The 17,016-nt window shown below is 39.4% G+C and overlaps 1 protein-coding gene across 2 annotated transcripts; it reads right to left on the bottom strand.

Moving 5' to 3' along the window:
- Nucleotides 1-2,043: 2,043 nt before the first annotated feature.
- On the bottom strand, nucleotides 2,044-17,016 carry LOC121031642 (58 kDa phosphoprotein-like). 2 transcript variants are annotated; one of them, XR_005790815.1, is made up of 3 exons: nucleotides 15,075-17,016; nucleotides 12,749-12,828; nucleotides 2,044-2,312 (listed from the first exon to the last, which is right to left on the bottom strand). XR_005790815.1 is itself a non-coding variant. In XM_040476913.1 (3 exons), the coding sequence occupies exons 1-3, from the start codon at nucleotides 15,919-15,921 to the stop codon at nucleotides 2,243-2,245; spliced, it is 270 nt and encodes an 89-aa protein (XP_040332847.1). In that variant the 5' UTR covers nucleotides 15,922-17,016; the 3' UTR covers nucleotides 2,044-2,242. The 2 variants fall into 2 exon arrangements, 1 of the variants encoding a protein (XP_040332847.1); XM_040476913.1 differs by having other exon boundaries at nucleotides 15,802-17,016.

Consider the following 17,016-nt stretch of genomic DNA (forward strand, 5'->3'; position numbering starts at 1 on the left):
CTTAACCGACTGAGCCACTGAGATGCCCTCAGGCCATCTTTTCAAAAAAGTACAGGGACCAAAAATGAAGATGAAAAATTACTGGGGCTTGCATTTACTTTTGAGGCTCATTATGGAAATAAAAATTAAGAGGAAAACAACAGCTTTAGCCCCAAAGGGGGAAGGGCTAAATTTCAGAAAGACTGGATGAGACATGACAATTAAATGCAACGTATGATTTTTTTTTCCTTTTTGAAGTCTAGATTTTTAACCCTAAGGAGGATACTATTGGGATAATTGGGACTATTTGAATATGGACTGTATATCAGATAATACTAGTGCATTTATGTTAAATTTCCTGAGTGAGATACTTAATTCTATGGTTATGTGGGAGGCATGTCCTTCTTCTTAGGAAATAAATACATACGGGAGTATTTGGGGATGAAGTGTCACAGTGTCTATAATTCTTAAATGGTTCAGCAAAAAGTTAAGAATTAAAAAGCAGAACGAAAGATAACAAACGCAGTGAAATTCTACTCATAAATCTAAGTAAACAGCATATGGTGTTCGTGGCACTACTTCTAACTCTTCTCTATGTTTGAAAATTTTCAAAATAAAAAGTTGGGGAAAAGCTGTGACTGGTAGAGAAAATCACTCTTCTGATTCAAGGACTCTGTGTATGTGTGTAGGGTGATCATGGTTTAAATTTATATTTAGAAATTTGGGAGGTATGATCATTTAAGAAAGCAGATGTGATCACTGTCTATTTAAAACTAATAACAGTTTGAACTGTTCTAATGGGTGGAAGGCCATTCAGGAATGTTGCTTCCTGAAGGCAGGGGTTGCGTTAATCCTCTCTCCAAAGGCCTCCACCACTTGGCAGAAAACCCTGTGGGCTGGACACATGCTCCGTGAAGAAATTGGGCTGCACGTATTACTGGTATTACTGCCAGTAGCTATGTTCAGATATAGGCATGGCGCACTGGGTTCTCCGAGAGACTGGGTCTCCACCAGAGGTGGGAAGTAACACATTGCTCCTGCCAGTTGTCAAACTCTGTTCTAAGCTTTCACATACATCACCTCCCTTCCTCTGCTCAGCCTCCTGGGAGGTAGGAATAATCATTCCCAGCCACAAATCAGAAAACAAAGCTCATGAGTGACTAAGTTTTAGCCCCAAGTCATAAAACTGGGTTAAGTGTGGCAGCTGAGATTCAAAGCAGGTCTTTCCACACAGGAAACCTAAGAATTATTACAAAACTTGTTTCCCTGACTCCAAGCTGCCCTGACTGGAGCAGGATGCACAATCCTGGATAGTTTACATATTATCAACCTGGTTGTAGAGCCAAATTGTCATTTGCTACAAAGAAGCTGGAGGTTGTGTAATTCTGTACCCATTGAGTAGAGGGTTATCCAGCTTCCAGAGCTGGCCACGATGTTGTTGACACAAGTGAAGTCAAACAGTTTGGCTAAATTCTTTCCGGCTTGAGAGCACAGTATTCACAGCTCTGAGGGGCTCGGCTGTAGCAGCCGCAGTTCAGTAGAGGAATCCATTCCAAGATTGCTGTCTCACCTCTCTTTAAGCTGGCAACATCAGGGTTTTTGGTTTTGCTTTTCAGAAAGTGACTCAGGAAATAATTTCCTGAATTTCAATGATCTTGCTTCCTACTGCTGTTCCTCCAGGTCCAGCAGACTTTCACTTTTGCAATGTTCATTCCTTTCTTTTTAAAACTATTTGAAACTAGGGGCGCCTGGGTGGCTCAGTCGGTTAAGTGGCGGACTTCGGCTCAGGTCATGATCTCACCGTCCGTGAGTGCGTGAGTTCAAGCCCCGCATCGGGCTCTGTGCTGACACCTCAGAGCCTGGAGCCTGTTTCAGATTCTGTGTCTCCCTCTCTCTGACCCTCCCCTGTTCATGCTCTGTCTCTCTCTGTCTCAAAAAGAAATAAACATTAAAAAAAAATTTTTTTTTAACTATTTGAAACTAGATGTGGGTTTTGTTATCATTTTTTCTTTCCCAATGAAAGGCTTTATTTTTTTAAGTAACATTTTTATCAGATCAAAATTTATAACAAGAGCTGCTATTTATTGATATGGCAGAAATTGTACTAAGTGATTTATAAGTATTATACCATTTGCTTCCTGCAACAACCTCATGGGTAGGTATTCTTCTGAGGGGAAACGAAGGCCCCTCAGAGGGGAAACTTGCCCAGGCCTCTCAACTACTAGGTGGCAAAGGTGGGGCTGGGACTGGAATTCAGATCTAGCTAACAGCAGAGTCCATATTCTTCTTCTTCTTCTTCTTCTTCTTCTTCTTCTTCTTCTTCTTCTTCTTCTCTTTTTTATGAGAGAGAGCACAAGCAGGGGAGAGGAGCAGAGGGGAGAGAGAAAGAAAGAGAGAAAGAGAGAGAGAGAGGGAGAGAAAGAGGGAGAGGGAGGGGATTGGAGGGAGAGAGGGAGATGGGGGGAGAGAGAGAGAGAGAGAGAGAGAGAGAGAGAGAGAATCTTAATCAGGCTCCACACTCAGTGCAGATCCCGACATGGGGCTTGATCCCATCACCCTGAGATCATGATCTGAGCTGAAATCAAGAGTTGGATGCTCAACCCACTGAGCCACCCAGGTGTCCCAGAGTCCATATTCCTAATTACAGCTGCCTCTAAACTATAAAAACATATGTGTTTATTGTAAAACTATTTGGATAACACAGAAAGTCTGAAGAAGAAATAAATTCCCTTGAGATCCCATCTACCGAAATAAATCACCAGTAACATTGTCTTCAACCTTTCTCTCTGCATATATATCTTTAGCATACACACAATGTATATATTTTCATACAATGCTAAATGAAAAGCAGGAAAAAAATGAAAAAAAACAAAAAACAAAAAACAAAGCAAAGTAGGAAGGGGCGCCTGGGTGGCTCAGTTGGTTCAGCATCTGACTCTTGATTTCAGCTCAAGTCATGATTTTGCGGTTTGTGGGTTCCAGCTCCTTATCAAGCTCTGTTCTGACAGCTCAGAGCCTGCTTGAGATACTCTCTCTCCCCCTCTGTCTGCATCCCCCCCCCCCCTCACTCTCTCTATCAAAAAGAAATAAACAGTAAAAAAAAAAAAAAAGCAGGAAACAAAACTACGCTGAATAATTCCTTCTAAAAAAAAATCAATATATAGGACTCTTACTCCACATTCATCATGTTTTTTAATCTAACATGATGTAATGAGTATTTTCTAATATCATTAAATATTACTCAGAAACAATTTTTAATGGCCATATTTCATTATGTAAATTTCCTATCATTTAGTCTTTATGTTGATACCTTTCCTTCTATCATAAATAAAAGTGTGGTGAACATCTACATATATTTTTGTTCTATTCTTTTCTTTATTCTTTTTTTATTTTTTTTAATGTTTATTTATTATTGAGAGAGAGAGTGCATGAGCATGGGAGGGAGAGACAGAGAGAGGAGGAGACACAGAATCCGAAGAAGGCTCCAGGATCTGAGGTGTCAGCACAGAGCCCGACACGGGGCTCGAAGTCACAAACCGCGAGATCATGACCTGATTCGAAGTCAGACGCTCAACCGACTGAGCCACCCAGGTACCCCACATTTTTGTTCTATTCTTATGAATGATCAAATATGTATTGAAGTCCTAGTATGTGCTACCTACCATGCTAGGTGTAAGACAGACAATGGTGAGGAAAAGAGCCATGATCTCGTCCTTCAGGGAGTTAGCAATCTAGTGAAAGAGTCTTATCCACATTAATCCACCGAACACACAAAAAATTATAAATACATACTGTGATAAAAAGGAAAGGCACATGTTGCTGAGAGAATGTACCAAAAGAGAGATCTGCCCTAGTCTAGGGGATTACAGGAAATCTGTCCAATGAAGTAATAATGGGCTTGAGATCTGAATGAAAAGTAGGAGTTAGCTGAGCAAGGATGCTGGACAATAGCATTCTAGGCAGTGGAACAGTAAATGCAAAGGTCCTGTAACAGGAAGCAGCACAGGGCACTTGAGGAACAGTCAGCATTGTTGGAGTAGATGTAGCCCAGAAAGCAAGAGGGTATAGGAGTTAGAGAGGTGGGGGAGATAGCAAAAGGGTGAGGGTTGGTCCCTGCAGGCCTCATTGAAGATCTTGAGCTTTATCCTAAAATGTGAAGAGAATGAAGGGTTGTCAACAGGATGAACTCTGAGTTGAGAAAGGTCCCTCTGCTTGCATGGAGGACATGCAGGAGATGGGGCAAGACCGTGAGGAATCTTAACTGTCATCTTGCTGAGAGATGATAGCAGCCTCGGCCAGGGACACAGGAAGAGGTAAACAAATCCTCCAGATCTTTTAGAAGATAAGATTTAGAGAACTGGTGATGGACTGGTTAAGGAAGTGTGAGGGAGAAGGAGGTGTAGGACTGCTCCCTGGTTTCTGACTTGCAGAACCAGAGGCACACTCCCTCAATCAGGAATACTGGCAAAAAAGCAAGTTTGTGGGAGGTCATACAATCATGAAGCTGGGTTAGGAAATCTTTTTCTTCTTTTGTAAAGAACCAGTTTTGGGGCGCCTGGGTGGCTCAGTCAGTTAAATGTCTGACCTCGGCTCAGGTCATGATCTTATAACTCATGAGTTCAAGTCCCACATCGGGCTCTGTGCTGGCAGCTCAGAGCCTGGAACCTGCTTCAGATTCTGTGTCTCCCTCCCTCTTTGCCTCTCCTCAGCTTATGCTCTCTCTGTATCTAAAATAAATAAACATTAAGAGAAATAATTTTTATAATCTTGGTTTAATGGAAAATTTTCAATTTAGGAGTTTAATTTCCATATATTTAGGCATTTCCTAAATTACTTGCCATTATTAATTTCTAATTTCACTCCATTGTGATCAGGGAACATATTTTGTTTCAACCCACTGATTCAAACCAGAAAGGCAAAGACAATTTTTATTTTGTTTACCCTTTAATCTTCCAGGACTCAGCATGTCACATGGTGGCAGTTAATAGAAGAACCAAAGTATCATCCTACAGATTAGTTTACTGGTCATAGGGGAAACACAACTTTGTAAAGGATCAGACTGATCAATCATGGCTTCACTATCAGTGGGAAAACCAGATATTGTGTGCACCTGATGTGACACAGTATGAAGGACACAGAATCACCTAGGAAGTATCCTACCAAAAATGTTTAGTCTGAACCTAACCAAACTTTTGGTTCAAGTTTATTTATTTATTTTGAGAGAGAGAAAGAGAGAGAGAGAGACAGAACATTTGTACATGCACAATTGGGGGAGGTGCAGAGAGAGAGAGAGAATCTCAAGCAGGCTCCATACTGTCAGTGCAGAGCCAGACATGGGGCTGGTACCCACAAACCATGAGATCATGACCTGAGCCAAAATTAAAAGCCAGATGCTTAACCACCTGAGCCACCCAGGTGTCCCTAACCAACCTTTTAGATCTAACTGTCAGCTTACAGGAAATGCATGGAATAGAGGAACAAAGGAAATGACATTACAAGGAAACCATCAGACTAATCCAGAAGGTGGGACGTTCTACAGTACATACAGAATTTCATCAAGAAGTCAGTGGCATCTGGAAAACAGTGTGGAGGTTCTTCAAAAAATTAAAAATAGACCTACCCTATGACCCAGCAATAGCACTGCTAGGAATTTACCCAAGGGATACAGGAGTACTGATGCATAGGGGCACTTGTACCCCAATGTTTATAGCAGCACTCTCAACAATAGCCAAATTATGGAAAGAGCCTAAATGTCCATCAACTGATGAATGGATAAAGAAATTGTGGTTTATATACACAATGGAGTACTACATGGCAATGAGAAAGAACGAAATATGGCTCTTTGTAGCAACGTGGATGGAACTGGAGAGTGTGATGCTAAGTGAAATAAGCCATACAGAGAAAGACAGATACCATATGGTTTCACTCTTATGTGGATCCTGAGAAACTTAACAGAAACCCATGGGGGAGGGGAAGAAAAAAAAAAAAAAGAGGTTAGAGTGGAAGAGAGCCAAAGCATAACAGACTCTTAAAAACTGAGAACAAACTGAGGGTTGATGGGGGGTGGGAGGGAGGGGTGGGTGGGTGATGGGTATTGAGGAGGGCACCTTTTGGGATGAGCACTGGGTGTTGTATGGAAACCAATTTGACAATAAACTTCATATATTGAAAAATAAATAAATAAACTCTCTGACAAAGAAAAAAAAGTCAGTGGCATTAAAAAAAAAGGTTTCTTGGAGACTGTTCGCGATTATGAGAAGCTTAAGAAGAATAAAAGCCAAATGTAACATGGACTTTGTTGGATAGTGGTTCAAATACATAAGCTATAAAAAGACATTTTGGGGGCTCCTGGGTGGCTTAGTCAGTTAAGCACCCAACTATTTCAGCTCAAGTCATGATCCCATGGTTTGTGAGATCGAGCTCCATGTCAGCGTCTGTGATGAACTTGGAACCTGTTTGGGACTGTTTCTCTCTCTGCCCCTCCCCTGCTCATACTCTCTCTCTCACACACACAATAAATTTAAAAACTTAAAAAAAAAAAAAGACATTTTGGAGGGGCGCCTGGGTGGCTCAGTTGGTTAAGCAACTGACTTCAGCTCAGGTCATGATCTCATGGTTTGTGGGTTCAAGCCCCACGTCGGTCTCTGTGCTGACAGCTCAGAGCCTGGAGCCTGCTTTGGATTCTGTGTCTCCCTCTTTCTGCCCCTCCCCCACTTGCGCTCTGTCTTCTCTCTCAAAAATAAATAAAATGTAAAAGAAATAAAATAAAAAGACATTTTGGTGATAGTTGGGAAAATTCAACTATATATCAGGTATTAGATTATATTAAGAAACAATTTTTTAGGTGTGATAATAGTCTTTTTTTTCATTTTTTAAAATGTTTATTTAAGAGAGAAAGAGAGAGAACATGAGCAGGGGAGGGGCAGAGAGAGAGGGAGACACAGAATCCGAAGCTCTGAGCTGTCAGGAAAGAGCCCGATGTGGGGTTCAAACCCATGAACTGCAAGATCATGACCTAAGACGAAGTCAGATGCTTAACTGACTGAGCCTCCCAGGTACCCCAATAATGGTCTCTTTTTGATACATAGTCAGGTCCAGGCCCAGTAGGACTCAAGAAGCAGACTTAGGTGCCTGCAAGACCAAGAGTAGTCATAATATCTCTGGATTTATCTCAGCAGTGAGGAGAAAACCTCTGCTCCAAGAATATAGCTGGATAAGTAGTGGCTGCTAAGGGTCTGATGTCTAAAAGTTATAAATGGCAGGCCTGGAATTCATAAAAATTCCGGTAAGCCCAATAGTTTCTTAGAAAGCTGGTGGATATCACTGGAGTGAGGATTGTTCTGGAACCCCCAAGGATCCAATGTTATGATTCTTCTAAACAAATCAATAATAAGTAGGTCATGTGCTGCCCTACTTTTTACCTGTTCTATGTCAATGTCCAGGAAAAAACAGACCCTTTCTGTTAGCATTCTTGGTAAAACTTCAGCTTCAGTCAGCTTTCTTTCACAGCTCCTTCCTCATGTCCACACAGGAAATGTGGAGATATGAAAGTTAATGTAACTATTTGTAGAATTATCTTGCTTTTTCTAATTATCATCCTAATAAAATCAACCAGAAATTGGACAGCTAGATTGCCACAGTTTGGGTGACTACCTACCTATTTCCACTGACCTTGGTCCAGGAATACTGTAGAAAGTAAGGTCCATGAGTCTTTTAGATCTCACTTCTCTCTTTTTTTTTGAAAGATTTATTATTTTTAGAGAACAAGAGAGCATGAGTGGGGGAGAAGGGCAGAGGGAGAGAGAGAAAATACCTTTTCTTTAAAAAAAATTTTTAATGTTTATTTTTGAGAGAGACAGACATAGAGACAGAGACAGAGCACAGTGGGGGAGGGTCAGAGAGAGAGGGAGACACAGAATCTAAAGCAGACTCCAGGCTCTGAGCTGTCAGCACAGAGCCCTATGCGGGGCTTGAACTCATGAGCTGTGAGATCATGACCTGAGCCGAAGTCCAAGGCTTAATTGACTGAGCCACCCAGGTGCCCCTAGATCTCACTTCTCTTATCTCAATGTAGAGCTTGCAGCCCAGATCCTACAAAACATTTCTAAGTATTGGGGAAAAGAGGAAAGGAGGGAATTTATATTTACTGAGTAGCTATTATTGGCCAGGCATTAAACTATTTCACCTATGTTCAATCATTTAATTGGGGATAATACAAAGTAGTAGTTAAGAGGTCTGGCTCTAAAAACTGAAATCAGAAAGAGAGAGAGAGAGAGAGAGGGAGAGAAAGAGAGAGAGAGATGTATGTGTGTGGGGGGGGGTAGGGGGGAAGCAGGGATATAAAACTGGCAAAATGTTAACAATTACAGAATCCAAATGGAGGGTATACATGTAGTCTGTATGAATATCAATTTTGTAATTTTTTGCAATTAAAGAAAAATTCCTCAAATAGTTAATGTAGTTATCATATGACCTAGCATATAACTACTAGATATATAATCAAGAAAAAGTGAAAATTTACATCTGTACACAAGAAAACTTGTAGACAAATGTTCATAGCCCTATTCATTATTCATGATGTCCAAAAAGTGGAAACCCCAAAGCCCATCAACTGATGGAGAGATAAACAAAAGTCATCTATCCATACAATGTATTATTTTATTTGGCAGTAAAAAAGGAATGGAGTTCTGATATATGCAATGACACAGATAAACTTTGAAAGAACCATGCTAAGTAAAAGAAACCAATCACAGAAAAAACACATATTTTATGATTCTATTTATATCAAATGTCAGAATAGGCAAATCAGTAGAAACAGAGAGTAGATTAGTGGCTGCCCAGGGCTGTGAATAGGAAGTTGAGGTGAAGTGATTATTAATGGGTATGGGGTTTCTTTGGTAGGGGCTGGGGAATAAGAATGTTCTAAAATTAGATTGTGGTGATAGTTACATAACTGTGAATATACTAAAAACCACTGACACCTGGGTGGCTCAGTCCATTAAGTGTCAGAATTCAGCTCAGGTCATGATCTCACGGTTTGTGAGTTCGAACCCTGCATCGGGCTCTGTGCTGACAGCTCAGAGCCTGGAGCCTGCTTCGTATTCTGTGTCCCCCTCTCTCTCTACCTCTCTCCCACTTGTACTCTATCTCTCGAAGATAAATAAACATTAAAAAAAAAATTTAAAAACCCACTGAACTGTACACTTTACTGTATGGCATATGGATTATATCTCAATTAAAGCTGTTTAAAAACAAGAATGACAAATCCAGACTACCTGGGTTTGGATCCTGTCTCTACCACTTTCTTTGTCATGTAAATTTGGGCAAGTTATTTAACCTCTAGGCTACCACTTCTTTTTTTTTTTTTTTAATTTTTTTTTTTAATTTTTTTTTTCAACGTTTATTTATTTTTGGGACAGAGAGAGACAGAGCATGAAAGGGGGAGGGGCAGAGAGAGAGGGAGACACAGAATCGGAAACAGGCTCCAGGCTCTGAGCCATCAGCCCAGAGCCCGACGCGGGGCTCGAACTCACAGACCGCGAGATCGTGACCTGGCTGAAGTCGGACGCTTAACCCACTGCACCACCCAGGCGCCCCTTAATTTTTTTTTTAATGTTTATTTATTTTTGAGACAGAGACAGCATGAACAGGCGAAGGTCAGGGAGAGGGAGACACAGAATCTGAAGCAGGCTCCAGGTTCTGAGCTGTCAGCACAGAGCCTGACGTGGGGCTCGAACTCACGGACTGTGAGATCATGACCTGAGCCAAAGTCGGATGCTTAACCAACTGAGCCACCCAGGCGCCCCTAGGCTACCACTTCTAAGCTGCAAATAGAGGAGTAATAACACCACTACTAGCTTTGTTTGGAGGAATAATCTATGAGATAATCTATGTGAAGTGCCCCTAGTAAATTCTCAATGTTAGCTATTATGATGATGATGGATTATCCAATAACTCTAGAGTTTGGTATTATTCCCATTTTTCAGATGAGGACTCTGAGGCCCACAAAAGTTAATACTTTGCCCAAGGTCATGAACATAACAGAAAATAGAAGAAGGCATTTTGATAATATATGACTGTAAAAGCCAGGCTCTTCCACCATGTCATTTTGCTTGCCAGAGTAGATGTATTTTTTGTGGTACAATATGCATTTATAGAAGGTGCTTTAAGAATTATGTAATTGCAGGGGTGCCTGGGTGGCTCAGTGGGCTATGCGTCTGACTCGATTTTGACTCAGGTTGATCTCACAGTCTTGAGATCAAACCTGCGTTGGGCTCTGAGCTGAGCATGGAGCCTGCTTGGGATTCTCTCTCTCCCTCTCTTTCTCTGCCCACACCCTGCTCACACTCTCTCTAAATCAATCAATCATGTAAAAAAAGAATTATGTATCTGCATGTGAGAAATTAATGTGCTAAATAAAACCACATGTCTAATTTTGACACAGCTTTTTATGCCAAAATGATATTATTTATTTAATGTTCCCCAAACTGCTCTAGCTTAATCATCTGACATGAAGTGGATCAATAAGATGACAATTTGTCACTGTTAGCAAAACAAACTGACTTTCCATCTATTCATGTGGTATACCTGAATGGCCCTAGGCTATTTTCACAGCCAGGTTAATGGAATTAAGCATGTATTATCTAAGTCCAGCACTGAACACTTCCCACCTTGGGTTAGGGGTATTTTTCTTCTCTTGTCAGCCCAGCTCCTTTAGGGCATTTAAGGATGCTAAACATAGAATGGATTTGCTAAATTGTTTTTGAATGAGTGAGCAAATGAAGGGAAGAATGAGCAAATACATGTAAGCCACACACTTCAACAGTCACTGGCTCTAATACTGGCAATATATTATCTTACAGATTGTGTACTTCATACTAAGGTCCAGATGGGGAGAATAAGATTTACAACTAAAGAGTTAAGGTACTCCTCATCCCAGAATTGGGCGAAAAGTCCTAATAACCCTTATTGATTAAGCTATAAATTCAGGTACCATGTATTTCCAAAAAGTACTGAAAGTTCCCATTTAATCACTTCCCTCTTTACCCCATTCTCCAAACCATACACATGTACCCAGCTGGGACTGTCCTGCTTCTTCCTTAAATTTGTAAAACAATGCCCGATGAAGGTTAACAATCTAGTGTAGAATGTACCAGAGCTGCATTTAAGTGGTACAATACAAGTGTGAAAAACCTTCCAGCTACTGTAGGTAACCAGTCTGGCTGAATATTTAAAAGAAGTCAAAATAAATAAATAAATACCTAAATAAGTAAATAAATAAGTCTAGCCTGCTACACCTAACTGGACCTGAGTTTACACCTTCCTGGATGGCAATTTCATACCTGGCACTCAGTGCTGTGTTTAGCACATACTATGCATTTAGTAAATGTCTGCTGCATGAGTGACTGAAATTGTCTGCTTTTCTTTGGCTCCCATTCATATTGCCCATGTTTTGTATTAGAGATCTCGTTTTTCCAGGCACAGATTTGAGTTCCACTGTGGGGACTAGAGGTGACACTTTAGATGAAAAAATAGGAGGAATATTTGAAAATCAGTCCAGTTAGAGAAAGAGGAAAGTGAAGAGATTCATAAAAGATTAGAGTTCTTTTACATAAAATATTATCTTAAGTTTTGACCTCTGTGCAGGTCAATTTAATTATCTTTATTCTGTGGCCATGGTATGGTCCCAAACCTGTCATCTTCTATTAATGTATGCCCTTTAAAGAGGGAAGGGAAGGCAAAGCAAAAAGGACGTTAAGTAAACGTCAGTGATGTCATTTTTCATAACAAGGTAAGGCTTTAACGCAAAGACTGTGAAGATTCTGAGCCTCCCTGATAACTCCCTGACTACAGGCAAAATAAATATCCAGAGATTAAATGAGGCAGGATATACTACTATAAAATGTGGAAGCCTAGGACAGCTTAGATCCTCCACAGTTCAAATGAAAGATCATTCATTTGTTCAACAACCTTTTATTTATTAAAAAACTTTTCTTAAATGTTTATTTTTGAGAGATGAGAGAGACAGAGGACAGAGTGCAAGCAGGGGAGGGGCAGAGAGAGAGACACACAGTATCCGAAGCAGGCTCCAGGCTCTGAGCTGTCAGCACAGAGCCCGACGCGGGGCTCAAACTCACAAACTGTGAGATCATGACCTGAGCCGAAGTCAGATTCTTAACCTACTGAGCCACTGAGGTGCCCAACAACCCTTTAATTTAAATGCTTCTATATACCAGGAACTATTTTAGAAGAATGTGAAGCATGGAGAATATCAGGAAATATTCAGAGGAGAAAGTTGGAAGAAATAATATTGGCAGAAACCTTCTACCAACCCTGTAACGCCCCACAGAATACTAACTAGTCTCTCTCTTCCTTGACAGATAAGTTTCTTGAAAGAAAAATCTATTCCTCTGTTAACATACAGAATTAAGAACAAACTTTTAGAACTTTTGTGGCAATTTGACATGGCCATGACATCCAAGCCTGTCATCAGTAAACTTGTCTTGTTGAAGAGTATAAATCAGTTTGTGTCATCCAACTCTCAGGGTATCTTGTACCTGGTGCAAGTGACATAGTCACACATAGCAAGACTGTAGTCAGTCCATACAGAGTGGAAATTACAGATACTGTGCTTCACCAGAGACATTTGAAAAGCACTGGTCTATATCACACTGTTTCCACTTCATCACTTCATTCGGTCTTCAAGCCATTTCAAACTGCCATCAGCCCTCCCCATGCTGCTAAAAATGCCACAGGAAATGTCACTGACCTTATGGCCAAGTGTGGTGGATTCTTTTTTGTCTTCATGATATGATAAATGACATCTCCAGCACTTTCCACCCTTTGCTTCTGTAACATTACAAAGTTGTGTTATCTCACCTTGCTGACAACACCTTCTGTCTTTCCAAACTTCTCTTTTGCCTACTCCTTGGCCTATTTCTCTTCTCATGTTACATTCACACAGATTATTGCAGGACAATCTTACTGATGTTCCATGGTTTCGACTATATACTGTTGACTTCTAAATCTCTGTTTCCAGGGTTATAAACTTGATGGTATACTAATGTGCTTAGAAGATTTAGAAAATCAATCAGTTTAAGTTTAAAAAGCAAGATAAACAGAGAACCAATTTTTCATTTATAATTTTTTTCAAAAATTAAATATTATTTACCCCCAGAAACCATTTTTATTCCAAATAAAATCTTATATGAATTCTAATATATGAAACAAAATAAAAAGTTTCTTTCAAATGGCTGTGAGCCCTATCCATTTAGTCTTTTACTTTCTGGGGCTCTCAGGTAATTGCTGAACCATGGGGTTTCTTTTCTTCTTCTTCTTCTTTTTTTTTTTTTTTAAAGTAGATTTCATACCCAACAGGGACTTGAATTCACAACCCTGAGATCAAGAGGTACATGCTCTACCAACTGAGCCAGCCATGCCCTTATCATAAGGTGTCTTAACCTGGGGTCTTTGGATGCCCAAGAAATCCATGGAAAGAATTCAGGGCCCACGAAAAATTACATCTTTATTTTAACCAACCACTACTTGAAATCTATTATACCTCCTTAAATTATGAATTTAGACCAAAAAAATTATGAATATAGACCATAAACCACTATACTATCAGTAGTACTTATGGGTTCATCACCAATAGAAATCACACATTCAAGTCATGTTATGTTATTACAGATCTCAAATAATCATTTACATTCATCACTACATATTATGGTAGTTATTATACTGCCACTAGACACTGTTACATAATGTGTTAATAAAGAAGCATATACATTAAGGCATCATTTTTTATTGATATATTTTATATATATTTTAAAAATACATATATATAAATTTTTTAACGTTTATTTTTGAGAGAGACATACAGAGCACGAGCGGGGGAAGGGCAGAGAGAGAGGGAGACACAGAACCCAAAGTAGGCTCCAGGCTCTGAGCTGTCAGCACAGAGCTTGATGCCGGGCTCAAACTCACGATCTTTGAGATCACGACCTGAGCCGAAGTCAGATGCGTAACCAACTGAGCCACCAGGCACCCCATATATATATAAATTTTATTTTTTATTTATTTTTACACATTTATTCAGTGTTTTGTTTTTTGTTTTTTTTTTAAATATTTTTTTCAACGTTTTTTTATTTATTTCTGGGACAGAGAGAGACAGAGCATGAACGGGGGAGGGGCAGAGAGAGAGGGAGACACAGAATCGGAAACAGGCTCCAGGCTCTGAGCCATCAGCCCAGAGCCTGACGCGGGGCTCGAACTCACGGACCGCGAGATCGTGACCTGGCTGAAGTCAGACGCTTAACCGACTGCGCCACCCAGGCGCCCCTCAGTGTTTTTTTTTTAATATGAAATTTATTCTCAAATTGGTTTCCATACAATATAAATTTTCAAACATTATTCTACGAAGGGATTCATAGAAAGGGATCGATGGTACAAGAAGAGGTTAAGAACCCCTATAGAAACTTAAGGTTCCATGGCAATTACCCACATGGAACACAGAGCTCACAAGTAAAGTCTCTACTTTGGCCTTAGTCCTTCTTTAAAAGGATTTAATGGAAGTGGTGACAAACAGGCCCTTTTGTTCTTAATTTTAAAGAGATATTCAGTGAAGAAAGAGCCTGTTGGAACCTCATTTCAAATAACAATCCTGTATTTGAAAGGAAAATGGCTTTTTAAAAAACATTTTTCTCCAAATGCTATTTAACACTCACTTCTACAAAACCTTTTTTCTTTAGATTCTTTTTTCCTGCATTCCCTCGATGCTTATTCAATTGCGTATCACTGAATACTTACTAGTTCACAAGCCTATTTTGTCTCGCCAACTGGATTATAAAAGTGCCCTTGAGAAGTTTATTTCTCAGGATGGCCAGAATAGTGTTCTACAAATAGACACTCAATACATGTTTCCTGATGAATATAAGGCCTTTCACAAAAGTGAACTTATTTACTATAAAAGCAGTATTAAAAATCAATATGGTTAAATAATGTTTATTATAAGGTGCTAAAAAAGAGGAATCTTTGACTCTAGAAAGTATTTTGTGAAAGGAGTTAAGGCATGTTTATAAATAGCTTTTACTTACGAGTAAGGATTAAAAATCTTCCTTAATGGAAAGTGATCTTGCAAATGATCTGAAAATTCCATTTTCTATCACCAGCAGAGTGGGACAGGCTTTCTCTAATGAGCAGATGATATGAATATTACTAAATTCTAAAATTTTTAACTCAGGAATTCAGCCATGGCTTATATGTGATCAAATAAGAGTTTTACAATGAAAGTTCAAGCATAGAATACAACCATGATTTCTAAAACTATAGGATATATTCCATTCTATAAAACCATGAAAATATAACCATGATTTCTAAAAACTATAGGATATATTCCATTTCAAAGATGTTATAGTAGTTTTAATTTTTTCTTATCTACTGAAACCATTGTTATATGAAAATTACTGCAAATCAGGCTTGTACATCTAAATTCAAGTAGCAGACCTATGACTTTTTAGCCAATGATTTATTTCAAAATGCTACTTTCATTAAAAAGGTGAATATTTTTTCTTTCCACATTTACAAATTTCCTATTAAGTCTCTTCTGAACCAATCTGATGTTTAAATGATTTGAAATGTCAACAGTACTAAAAAATATAGCTAACATTTTCCAAATAATGGTTAATGCCTTGTACCCTTCCATTTAATTCTGAAATCAATCAAGTCCTGTTAATTTTCCCACATGCCTCTTAAATACACCCATCCCAAGTGCACTTGCCAATGCCTTAATTCAGCCCTCCTAGCTGCCTCCAATTTCCTCACCTTCCCATACATTCTCAGCATGTTCATAAAATGATCAGACTTGTGTTTCAGAAAGATCATGACACTCCTCTGCTTAAAACCCTGCACTGGCTCCTCATCAGGCACAGGTTTCATGTTCATTAGCACAGTATCCCATGACCCTCAATGATCTGGCTCATACTTCCCTGTCCTGCACTTCTCTCATCACAGTGCCTCACACTAATCGGCGGTAATGAACTATTTGCAGGGCCTTTGCACAGTTTTTCTTTCTCCAGGGCCATCCTCTCATAGAGTCCTGGTTAACTCTATCATCCTTCATGACCCAGCTCAAACACTACTTCTTCTGTAAGGCCTTCTTGAAGCCCATCCAACTCCAAAGGTAATCATTCCCTCTTCAAATCTTCTATCACTGTACTTACCACATTGCATTGTAATTGTTTATATGCTTGTGTTCCCTGTATCACTGTAGACTTTTTGAGACATTAAAAGGTGCTTCATGTTTGTTGAACTGAACTAAATTTGATCTAATGATCTGAGTAATTGGGAAACAGAGATGGGATGTTTCCAGAATGATTCATAGTAACCGAGATGATCATGTTTCTCCACAGCAAACATAAATCTTATGTTTCTCTAATCACAGGGATTATCAGACCCTCTTGGAACAGCGCACAAAACACAAATCCTTAAATATAGATTGCTTCTGGCTTAGTGCAAAATATATACATTATGTTTTAATCTTAATTTTAGCAGAGTACAAAGTACCTTAAAGGATGGATTATTTATACTGTGCACTAGGAATTAGTACTTATTCAATTTGATCATATGCATACCAGGAGAAAAGTAGAGTCCTGATACATTGGAAACTATTTTGTAGAATAATTCCTTTGGGGAACACTAAAAGTTATGTAAGGGGTGCCTATTATGAAACCAAAGTAGGTGGCATAAGAGATACAGGGAAATTTTGTGGCTTCAAATATTTAGGTAGACAGAACCAAGTCACAGCAAGCATATAGGTAGGTGCAACGCATAATTTTCAAGATTCAAATCTGCTCCTCTGTGACTACAGCCAAAGTTCTTTTTCTGGGATAAAAAATACTAAGAAATTGCAGAAACAATAATTAAGGATAAAGTCTACCCTCTTACCAGCATGCACAAATGACTTAAAACTATTTTTTTAAGCCTATTTATTTTTGAGAGAGAGCAAGAGCACAGGTGGAGGAGGTGGGCACAGAGGAA

The sequence above is a fragment of the Herpailurus yagouaroundi genome, unplaced genomic scaffold (assembly GCF_014898765.1).
Source record: "Herpailurus yagouaroundi ecotype Mexico unplaced genomic scaffold, PumYag 141, whole genome shotgun sequence".
Taxonomy (NCBI): Eukaryota; Metazoa; Chordata; class Mammalia; order Carnivora; family Felidae; genus Herpailurus; species Herpailurus yagouaroundi.

Coding starts and splice junctions, on each gene's coding strand:
- LOC121031642 (XM_040476913.1), bottom strand. CDS start 15,921: ATGAACATGAAACCTGTGCCTGATGAGGAGCCAGTGCAGGGTTTTAAG. Junction 12,829..15,801: donor TGCTGAGAATGTATGGGAAG/GTGAGGAAATTG, acceptor GTAATGTTACAG/AAGCAAAGGGTGGAAAGTGC. Junction 2,313..12,748: donor CCACCACACTTGGCCATAAG/GTCAGTGACATT, acceptor CTCATAAAAAAG/AGAAGAAGAAGAAGAAGAAG.